The 12178-nt window shown below is 33.0% G+C and overlaps 1 protein-coding gene across 2 annotated transcripts in view; it reads right to left on the bottom strand.

Annotated features, from left to right (window-relative positions):
- Positions 1–12178, bottom strand: part of LOC148597673 (uncharacterized) — a 32313-nt gene that overhangs the window by 2497 nt on the left and 17638 nt on the right. The window contains exons 3-5 of one of the 2 annotated variants that reach the window (XM_088561694.1): positions 3249–3375; positions 1841–2017; positions 392–565 (exon numbers count right to left, since the gene is read on the bottom strand). In XM_088561694.1, coding sequence (XP_088417820.1) covers positions 392–565; positions 1841–2017; positions 3249–3375 — 478 coding nt within the window. The remainder of the gene's footprint in view (positions 1–391; positions 566–1840; positions 2018–3248; positions 3376–12178) is intronic. The other variant, XM_088561695.1, reaches the window with a different exon arrangement.

Below are 12178 nucleotides of genomic sequence, written 5' to 3'. Positions count from 1 at the left end.
TGAGCAACTCGGCGGGTGTTTCTAGAAAGGCAAAGGACGCTTACCCTACCGGTGCACCTGGTCCATACTCCCAGTTTTTAGTGGAGTCCGAGTTGCTCATTTTCTTTTGTTACTTTGTATGATTTTAGTTACTTTATGTTCTTTGTTGTGTATGTCTGTTTTCCATGTCTGATCTTTGTCCCTGGATTGCATTCTTTTGATTATCGCTATAACCTTGGTTCCCTTGATTACTCTTTAACTATTACGGCATGTAAAACAATATTAAGACGGGCGGATTCAGAGATCTTGAAAAAAGGGGGGGTTGCAAGCTACAATTATTTGCTCATTTGTCCAAAATATGCAGGTAAATAACAAAACCCACTGGATCCGCCACTGCAAAAAGATTGTTTACCCATATCGACGTCCAAATCATCGAATTTAGCAGTTGACTTTTTGACCAGTTCCTCCATTATTCTAACATGCTCCTGGAACTTATCCTTTGGTCTGTCTGTGAAGCCATCAATAATAGCTACAGTTATATCAGGAATTACTATAATCGTCGCCACCCCTCCCACGTTTATAACTTCTGTTAACAAAATAAATATATCAATTAAGTATCAATGAAATCTCAAATGATCCCAAAATATTGTTTTGATTACGAAGAATTTTTCGTCCATTAGAAATTAAATTATAAGGAATTATGTTTCTAATTTTTGAACATGTTATACTCTATAAACTGTACAAAAATATATAATCCTCAAATATTTGAATCCTAATGGATGACAGTCCCGTTTAAGGAGGTAGACCTAGGGTAAGGAACACAACTCTTACAAATCATTGGAACGTTTGTATTCAGCATTTTATTACGTCAATCCCATGTAAGCATCAAGGTAACTTGGACTGATTTCATTCTGTTTCATGCGAAAGCTTGATTGGTTTTGGTGAAATTGAATATGATACAAACATATCACTGATTTCAAGAGTTATGTCCCTTACCCTAGGTCAACGTCCTTGAAGGCTTGGTGCATTTTCTGTGATGTCTCGTACTCAAAAAATTGACTCGTATTAGTTCGTTATTTTATAACCATTTTTATGTGATAATTAAGACACTTTCGTTTTCGGCTAAGCAAAAAATGTACAGTCGGAATGTCAGAGGATACCCTTGATATTTATTTATCCTTCTTAAGAATGGCTCTAAATGTATAAACCCAAAAGGCATTTTCTACAATAAGGGGCTGCCATTTGATTCTGAGGGGGTGACTGGCATATCTTTAGGGGTCAGAATATTTTTGAAATTTTTCAGTGTATAAAATATATTTTCAACCACCTTGGTGAAAGATTATTTATTTCCATTCCACTGAATGATGTATCTGGATTGAGTTCGGAAAAATTAATTGCTTTTTTAGATATGGACCAAATTATTTATTTTCAACTTCTTCAGGTTAGAATATTTATTTCCAAAAACTGCAAGACCTCTCCTTCAGAATCAGAATGGTCGTCCCCTAAATGAGGATTTTATTTACTGTCTTGACCACTTGTTTCCTTATCGCACGAAGTGTATCAGTTATCTTGATTGACAGAGGCGGATCCATGGAATGTGTCAGTTATCATGATTGGCAGTGGCGAATCCGTGGAATGTGTCAGTTGTGCATGATTGGCAGGGGCGGATCCAAAGATTTTGATAAGATATTTCAGACCGGTTACAGAGAGGGCGATTATTTGCTCATGTTAATATTTGCCCACATTTTACACGAGACTAACGAATTTTTCCAACAAAGAGGGGACAATCATCGGGCCCCTACGTTGGATTCGCCACTACACTGAATTGCGTTCATGAGAAATACAATGTAATCTTTTTTACCATCCGTTACACAAAATCCTTGGAGATAACATTCGGAGGTCTCTTCTGTCGCTAGAAGCTGTATATATTGACGTGCTATTGGACCAAATACGTCACGTGGGAAGTCTGGCACGATGTCCAACAGAACGGGTAAGCTGTTATTCTGCATTATTGTTTTCAAATCTTCTTCGGGACCGACTGAAAAATGAAGTACACTCTTATATACTCTGTTACAGGAGTGTAATCGCTCTTCAACTTGACAAGTCAAGAGCCACTTAGTCTGTGACAGGGGCAGATTTAGATATCTGTATGTATTATTTTAGTTACGTAATGTTTTTTGTTGTATACGTCTTTTTCCAAAACTGGTTTGTTCATCGTGTCATAGTTTTACTTTCCTCTTTCGTCTACCCCGGACTTGACTTTATGAGCAACTCGACGGGTGTCTCTAGAAAAGCAGAGGACGCTTACCCTACCGGTGCACTTGGTCCATGCTCCCAATATTTAGTGGAGTCCGAGTTGCTCATTTTCTTTTGTTACTTTGTATGTATTATTTTGGTTATTTATTGTTCTTTGTTGTATTCGTCTGCTTTCCATGTCTGGTCTTTATCCCTGGATTGCTTTCTTTTGATTTCCGCTAGAACCTTGGATCCCTTGATTACTCTTAGAAAAGGATTGCAGAAAAAAAGAGGGGTCAGGTTATTATTTTCTCATTTTTTTGGCCTAAATTTTGCTCGAATTCAAAATTATCCAACAAAAGTGGGAGAGGTCTGACCCCGGACCTCCTTTGAACTGTCACTGAATGCATAAATATGATGATTTGGTTTTTTACGATCTTGACTACACTTGCATTACAATGTAGGTATAGTGTTTTGTTCACTGTCAAAATCATTTAAAATGTTAATAAAAAGCTTCACTGAGCGCAGCATGATACGAACACAGCCAGTTAAATTCTATTCACTTGGGGCAAGTATGGACACAATGTTAGTTTTTTAAGGACACAACAACTCATTTCGATACAATATATCACAATATTTTGAAATTCTATTTAAGTAATGTATGGAAGTCTGCTTCAAGGTGCATCTATGGATCACTTTATACCTCATTATCTCAAAAGCAGTAAATAATAGGGTTAATTAGGTAAGCATGCTTCTTAAAGCTCTTGTATTTAGGTAGGGATTTTCATATGGAATACAATCAAAAGAGCACCAAAAATGAAAAAAAAAATACATTGTAATGGTAGCAACGGTCCTTTTTTAGAAATTCAAGACTCAAAGTGTTCAATTTAAAACAAAAATGTCGAAAATGAATTTTCAACGACTTATAATTCTTCCTCTATCTGATTTTTCCACGAATTTTCATTTTTTGGAACAATAGGCTAGAGGTTTTCTTCAGATTCTAATAGTGGTTTCAACATTGCAATGACACTCACTGTTATTGCGACCTTTTATGACCTTAAATTTAAGTTTTGTTTCTAGGGGTACACTTATGTATTGGTTTGTCCCAGTCCGCTTCATTTTCACTCGTATTTGACGGATATAGCGTTGAAACCGCATCACCTGAAATACATAAATGGTTCATTCAAACGTTCAAAGGAATATAAAAGAAAGGGCATTAACTTACCAGGAATTAGCTCGGAAATGGACTGACACTTGTTCACGAAAACATCTCAAATGAAACTTATTTTTTTTTATTAAATTTTAGCAAGATTAAAATTAAGAAAAATAAACTAAAAAAACTAAAATAAAATTAACGAAAAGAAACATACAAAACTAACAAACGAACGAACACACCCAGTTTCACTTTCAAAGGAGAGAAATGACCATGAACGTGTCGATAACGGTTGACAAGTATTGCAGCTTGATTGTGAACAAAAAATGTTTGGGATCGTGAACAAAACATGTGTTACTTTTTCGACAATACATCAAAACTGCAACATATCATAGAACTTTGTCAAAATGATTATCATTTCCAAAAGGCTATATATGTTTATTTATTTTAGTGCAACCTGAACTAATATTTTACATTTTAGTACATGAATAGTCAGCCAGCATCCATAGGCTTATGATGCACCTAACTTAACAATTACAAATATAAAAGTCATAATAGATCGAACGCCTTGAAATCAAGAGTGTTAAATGTCTGCAAAGATTTTTTTGAATTTGAACAAGTTAGATAAGTAAAACTATTGAAAATGTTGAAGAACAGTTTCAATTAGCATTTGACCGAAATTTGAAGACATCACTGATAAATTTGAAAACAGATTTGACTTCTACACCGAGAAAGAGTATTAGTGATAAAATAGCAAAGTCACAGTCGTTATGAACTTTCAACGACGAGATCATAGTGGCTTTCCCTTCTTCATACTTCGGACAACGCAACAAAAAGTGTTTTTCATATTCTACTCAGTCTAAGTTGCACATATTACAATAAAGTCTTTCGGCTGGTACTCCGCGATAACAACCTTTTTAAGTCGCTAATAGTGTCAGCGACTTCTTGCACTCGTAATTTCTGTATTTAATATTCGCATAAGATTTGCACAAATTTGTAGTTATAGGTTACAGACCACCAATTCAACCAATGAGCATTTGGAACGTACGCAAAAATAGTCCTACGCAGAAATTACCCCTGTTCCTCATAGTGCTGTGAAAAAAATTCTCATCTCATTTAAAAAATTCAAACAGTTTCTGAAAGGAAAAACATTTCTGTACATTTTATAGGTGCATTTTGCTTCTTGTGATGTGAAGCCTAATCTCCATAATGATTTCTAAATATACCCCTATCTTGTGAAAACACTGGGATTTCCCATGCTATTTATAGACACTTCATTTCCGGTGACCAGTACTGCACTGCAAGTCTGCTAACCCCACATGCCATTCTGAGGATTGTGAGCTGACATATGTAGAATCATGCTGATATATAGTCATCTGCAGGTTAAAGTTAAGGTAAAGTCCAGAGAAGCCATTGAATATTGTGAAATTAGCATAGAAGCCTATGGGAAGTGGAATTAGTGGTTTTTAGCCTTAAGCTGAAGCCATGGCAAAATGATAAGTTTCTTGGAATAGCTTTAAACTACTTGAAGATCTTGTAAACTTTGCTATGAGAGGAATACACTACAAAGATCCTTCAAAATATGCATTTTTTTAAGTTATAGGTCCAAATTATGGAAAATTGGTCTTTTTGGCTGAATTTTATGTCCTATCTTGTGAAAAGTGTAGAAAATTTAGTAAAAATATCAAATATTTAACTTTGAGGGCTATATTTACTTAAATATGGTGGTAAATCAGCACTTGAAATCAAGTTTTGTGTAAATTTGAGCAAAAATTTGATTAGAAATGAGGAAAAACTCACTTTCATTACTGCGGTTAAGGACATATAAGCATTTCCCTATGGCAACATGGAAAATGCATTTTTGAGTACTTTTTTTGCTTTAGGTGCCCTTTACTTGTCATGTTTTATTGTGAAAACACTGTATTTACAAATTTAAAGCCAAAGATATCACCTTTTGCGAAAATTTAAAGATTTAGGGTTTTTGACATGTGATCAAGAAAAAGGGGGAGGCATGTCAGACATAAATTTAAAAAAATAGACCAATTTTTCAGAAAATGACTACTTTTAAAGGCTATCTCTTTATTAATATTGTTAAAAAACAAGTTGTGATTGATTTTTTTTATTTGCATTGTCAGAAAAAGTTCTTTGCAAATATTTAATGCATTTAAGTATGGTAGAATATTGTCACTTTTTTGCTCGCGCAACTTGGTTACCCTATATTTAAAAATCAAATATTTAAAAAAGTGCTCGTCACATTTCACTGAAACTTTGCAAATGCATTCAGTATGTGTATAGGAAGATACTTGTATAGTTATTTATTTTTTCTAAGACAGAAAGTGACTGTTTAGGTTACAGACCACCAATTCAACCAATGAGCATTTGGAACGTACGCAAAAATAGTCCTACGCAGAAATTACCCCTGTTCCTCATAGTGCTGTGAAAAAAGTTCTCATCTCATTTAAAAAATTCAAACAGTTTCTGAAAGGAAAAACATTTCTGTACATTTTATAGGTGCATTTTGCTTCTTGTGATGTGAAGCCTAATCTCCATAATGATTTCTAAATATACCCCTATCTTGTGAAAACACTGGGATTTCCCATGCTATTTATAGACACTTCATTTCCGGTGACCAGTACTGCACTGCAAGTCTGCTAACCCCACATGCCATTCTGAGGATTGTGAGCTGACATATGTAGAATCATGCTGATATATAGTCATCTGCAGGTTAAAGTTAAGGTAAAGTCCAGAGAAGCCATTGAATATTGTGAAATTAGCATAGAAGCCTATGGGAAGTGGAATTAGTGGTTTTTAGCCTTAAGCTGAAGCCATGGCAAAATGATAAGTTTCTTGGAATAGCTTTAAACTACTTGAAGATCTTGTAAACTTTGCTATGAGAGGAATACACTACAAAGATCCTTCAAAATATGCATTTTTTTAAGTTATAGGTCCAAATTATGGAAAATTGGTCTTTTTGGCTGAATTTTATGTCCTATCTTGTGAAAAGTGTAGAAAATTTAGTAAAAATATCAAATATTTAACTTTGAGGGCTATATTTACTTAAATATGGTGGTAAATCAGCACTTGAAATCAAGTTTTGTGTAAATTTGAGCAAAAATTTGATTAGAAATGAGGAAAAACTCACTTTCATTACTGCGGTTAAGGACATATAAGCATTTCCCTATGGCAACATGGAAAATGCATTTTTGAGTACTTTTTTTGCTTTAGGTGCCCTTTACTTGTCATGTTTTATTGTGAAAACACTGTATTTACAAATTTAAAGCCAAAGATATCACCTTTTGCGAAAATTTAAAGATTTAGGGTTTTTGACATGTGATCAAGAAAAAGGGGGAGGCATGTCAGACATAAATTTAAAAAAATAGACCAATTTTTCAGAAAATGACTACTTTTAAAGGCTATCTCTTTATTAATATTGTTAAAAAACAAGTTGTGATTGATTTTTTTTATTTGCATTGTCAGAAAAAGTTCTTTGCAAATATTTAATGCATTTAAGTATGGTAGAATATTGTCACTTTTTTGCTCGCGCAACTTGGTTACCCTATATTTAAAAATCAAATATTTAAAAAAGTGCTCGTCACATTTCACTGAAACTTTGCAAATGCATTCAGTATGTGTATAGGAAGATACTTGTATAGTTATTTATTTTTTCTAAGACAGAAAGTGACTGTTAAGCTGAAGCCATGGCAAAATGATAAGTTTCTTGGAATAGCTTTAAACTACTTGAAGATCTTGTAAACTTTGCTATGAGAGGAATACACTACAAAGATCCTTCAAAATATGCATTTTTTTAAGTTATAGGTCCAAATTATGGAAAATTGGTCTTTTTGGCTGAATTTTATGTCCTATCTTGTGAAAAGTGTAGAAAATTTAGTAAAAATATCAAATATTTAACTTTGAGGGCTATATTTACTTAAATATGGTGGTAAATCAGCACTTGAAATCAAGTTTTGTGTAAATTTGAGCAAAAATTTGATTAGAAATGAGGAAAAACTCACTTTCATTACTGCGGTTAAGGACATATAAGCATTTCCCTATGGCAACATGGAAAATGCATTTTTGAGTACTTTTTTTGCTTTAGGTGCCCTTTACTTGTCATGTTTTATTGTGAAAACACTGTATTTACAAATTTAAAGCCAAAGATATCACCTTTTGCGAAAATTTAAAGATTTAGGGTTTTTGACATGTGATCAAGAAAAAGGGGGAGGCATGTCAGACATAAATTTAAAAAAATAGACCAATTTTTCAGAAAATGACTACTTTTAAAGGCTATCTCTTTATTAATATTGTTAAAAAACAAGTTGTGATTGATTTTTTTTATTTGCATTGTCAGAAAAAGTTCTTTGCAAATATTTAATGCATTTAAGTATGGTAGAATATTGTCACTTTTTTGCTCGCGCAACTTGGTTACCCTATATTTAAAAATCAAATATTTAAAAAAGTGCTCGTCACATTTCACTGAAACTTTGCAAATGCATTCAGTATGTGTATAGGAAGATACTTGTATAGTTATTTATTTTTTCTAAGACAGAAAGTGACTGTTTAGGTTACAGACCACCAATTCAACCAATGAGCATTTGGAACGTACGCAAAAATAGTCCTACGCAGAAATTACCCCTGTTCCTCATAGTGCTGTGAAAAAAGTTCTCATCTCATTTAAAAAATTCAAACAGTTTCTGAAAGGAAAAACATTTCTGTACATTTTATAGGTGCATTTTGCTTCTTGTGATGTGAAGCCTAATCTCCATAATGATTTCTAAATATACCCCTATCTTGTGAAAACACTGGGATTTCCCATGCTATTTATAGACACTTCATTTCCGGTGACCAGTACTGCACTGCAAGTCTGCTAACCCCACATGCCATTCTGAGGATTGTGAGCTGACATATGTAGAATCATGCTGATATATAGTCATCTGCAGGTTAAAGTTAAGGTAAAGTCCAGAGAAGCCATTGAATATTGTGAAATTAGCATAGAAGCCTATGGGAAGTGGAATTAGTGGTTTTTAGCCTTAAGCTGAAGCCATGGCAAAATGATAAGTTTCTTGGAATAGCTTTAAACTACTTGAAGATCTTGTAAACTTTGCTATGAGAGGAATACACTACAAAGATCCTTCAAAATATGCATTTTTTTAAGTTATAGGTCCAAATTATGGAAAATTGGTCTTTTTGGCTGAATTTTATGTCCTATCTTGTGAAAAGTGTAGAAAATTTAGTAAAAATATCAAATATTTAACTTTGAGGGCTATATTTACTTAAATATGGTGGTAAATCAGCACTTGAAATCAAGTTTTGTGTAAATTTGAGCAAAAATTTGATTAGAAATGAGGAAAAACTCACTTTCATTACTGCGGTTAAGGACATATAAGCATTTCCCTATGGCAACATGGAAAATGCATTTTTGAGTACTTTTTTTGCTTTAGGTGCCCTTTACTTGTCATGTTTTATTGTGAAAACACTGTATTTACAAATTTAAAGCCAAAGATATCACCTTTTGCGAAAATTTAAAGATTTAGGGTTTTTGACATGTGATCAAGAAAAAGGGGGAGGCATGTCAGACATAAATTTAAAAAAATAGACCAATTTTTCAGAAAATGACTACTTTTAAAGGCTATCTCTTTATTAATATTGTTAAAAAACAAGTTGTGATTGATTTTTTTTATTTGCATTGTCAGAAAAAGTTCTTTGCAAATATTTAATGCATTTAAGTATGGTAGAATATTGTCACTTTTTTGCTCGCGCAACTTGGTTACCCTATATTTAAAAATCAAATATTTAAAAAAGTGCTCGTCACATTTCACTGAAACTTTGCAAATGCATTCAGTATGTGTATAGGAAGATACTTGTATAGTTATTTATTTTTTCTAAGACAGAAAGTGACTGTTTAGGTTACAGACCACCAATTCAACCAATGAGCATTTGGAACGTACGCAAAAATAGTCCTACGCAGAAATTACCCCTGTTCCTCATAGTGCTGTGAAAAAAGTTCTCATCTCATTTAAAAAATTCAAACAGTTTCTGAAAGGAAAAACATTTCTGTACATTTTATAGGTGCATTTTGCTTCTTGTGATGTGAAGCCTAATCTCCATAATGATTTCTAAATATACCCCTATCTTGTGAAAACACTGGGATTTCCCATGCTATTTATAGACACTTCATTTCCGGTGACCAGTACTGCACTGCAAGTCTGCTAACCCCACATGCCATTCTGAGGATTGTGAGCTGACATATGTAGAATCATGCTGATATATAGTCATCTGCAGGTTAAAGTTAAGGTAAAGTCCAGAGAAGCCATTGAATATTGTGAAATTAGCATAGAAGCCTATGGGAAGTGGAATTAGTGGTTTTTAGCCTTAAGCTGAAGCCATGGCAAAATGATAAGTTTCTTGGAATAGCTTTAAACTACTTGAAGATCTTGTAAACTTTGCTATGAGAGGAATACACTACAAAGATCCTTCAAAATATGCATTTTTTTAAGTTATAGGTCCAAATTATGGAAAATTGGTCTTTTTGGCTGAATTTTATGTCCTATCTTGTGAAAAGTGTAGACAATTTAGTAAAAATATCAAATATTTAACTTTGAGGGCTATATTTACTTAAATATGGTGGTAAATCAGCACTTGAAATCAAGTTTTGTGTAAATTTGAGCAAAAATTTGATTAGAAATGAGGAAAAACTCACTTTCATTACTGCGGTTAAGGACATATAAGCATTTCCCTATGGCAACATGGAAAATGCATTTTTGAGTACTTTTTTTGCTTTAGGTGCCCTTTACTTGTCATGTTTTATTGTGAAAACACTGTATTTACAAATTTAAAGCCAAAGATATCACCTTTTGCGAAAATTTAAAGATTTAGGGTTTTTGACATGTGATCAAGAAAAAGGGGGAGGCATGTCAGACATAAATTTAAAAAAATAGACCAATTTTTCAGAAAATGACTACTTTTAAAGGCTATCTCTTTATTAATATTGTTAAAAAACAAGTTGTGATTGATTTTTTTTATTTGCATTGTCAGAAAAAGTTCTTTGCAAATATTTAATGCATTTAAGTATGGTAGAATATTGTCACTTTTTTGCTCGCGCAACTTGGTTACCCTATATTTAAAAATCAAATATTTAAAAAAGTGCTCGTCACATTTCACTGAAACTTTGCAAATGCATTCAGTATGTGTATAGGAAGATACTTGTATAGTTATTTATTTTTTCTAAGACAGAAAGTGACTGTTAAGCTGAAGCCATGGCAAAATGATAAGTTTCTTGGAATAGCTTTAAACTACTTGAAGATCTTGTAAACTTTGCTATGAGAGGAATACACTACAAAGATCCTTCAAAATATGCATTTTTTTAAGTTATAGGTCCAAATTATGGAAAATTGGTCTTTTTGGCTGAATTTTATGTCCTATCTTGTGAAAAGTGTAGAAAATTTAGTAAAAATATCAAATATTTAACTTTGAGGGCTATATTTACTTAAATATGGTGGTAAATCAGCACTTGAAATCAAGTTTTGTGTAAATTTGAGCAAAAATTTGATTAGAAATGAGGAAAAACTCACTTTCATTACTGCGGTTAAGGACATATAAGCATTTCCCTATGGCAACATGGAAAATGCATTTTTGAGTACTTTTTTTGCTTTAGGTGCCCTTTACTTGTCATGTTTTATTGTGAAAACACTGTATTTACAAATTTAAAGCCAAAGATATCACCTTTTGCGAAAATTTAAAGATTTAGGGTTTTTGACATGTGATCAAGAAAAAGGGGGAGGCATGTCAGACATAAATTTAAAAAAATAGACCAATTTTTCAGAAAATGACTACTTTTAAAGGCTATCTCTTTATTAATATTGTTAAAAAACAAGTTGTGATTGATTTTTTTTATTTGCATTGTCAGAAAAAGTTCTTTGCAAATATTTAATGCATTTAAGTATGGTAGAATATTGTCACTTTTTTGCTCGCGCAACTTGGTTACCCTATATTTAAAAATCAAATATTTAAAAAAGTGCTCGTCACATTTCACTGAAACTTTGCAAATGCATTCAGTATGTGTATAGGAAGATACTTGTATAGTTATTTATTTTTTCTAAGACAGAAAGTGACTGTTTAGGTTACAGACCACCAATTCAACCAATGAGCATTTGGAACGTACGCAAAAATAGTCCTACGCAGAAATTACCCCTGTTCCTCATAGTGCTGTGAAAAAAGTTCTCATCTCATTTAAAAAATTCAAACAGTTTCTGAAAGGAAAAACATTTCTGTACATTTTATAGGTGCATTTTGCTTCTTGTGATGTGAAGCCTAATCTCCATAATGATTTCTAAATATACCCCTATCTTGTGAAAACACTGGGATTTCCCATGCTATTTATAGACACTTCATTTCCGGTGACCAGTACTGCACTGCAAGTCTGCTAACCCCACATGCCATTCTGAGGATTGTGAGCTGACATATGTAGAATCATGCTGATATATAGTCATCTGCAGGTTAAAGTTAAGGTAAAGTCCAGAGAAGCCATTGAATATTGTGAAATTAGCATAGAAGCCTATGGGAAGTGGAATTAGTGGTTTTTAGCCTTAAGCTGAAGCCATGGCAAAATGATAAGTTTCTTGGAATAGCTTTAAACTACTTGAAGATCTTGTAAACTTTGCTATGAGAGGAATACACTACAAAGATCCTTCAAAATATGCATTTTTTTAAGTTATAGGTCCAAATTATGGAAAATTGGTCTTTTTGGCTGAATTTTATGTCCTATCTTGTGAAAAGTGTAGAAAATTTAGTAAAAATATCAAATATTTAACTTTG

This window comes from Perna viridis, chromosome 14, assembly GCF_037379345.1.
Source record: "Perna viridis isolate PV_CMFRI_1.1 ecotype Kerala chromosome 14, ASM3737934v1, whole genome shotgun sequence".
NCBI classification, from domain to species: Eukaryota; Metazoa; Mollusca; class Bivalvia; order Mytilida; family Mytilidae; genus Perna; species Perna viridis.
This window is presented reverse-complemented; position numbering and strand designations above follow the sequence as displayed.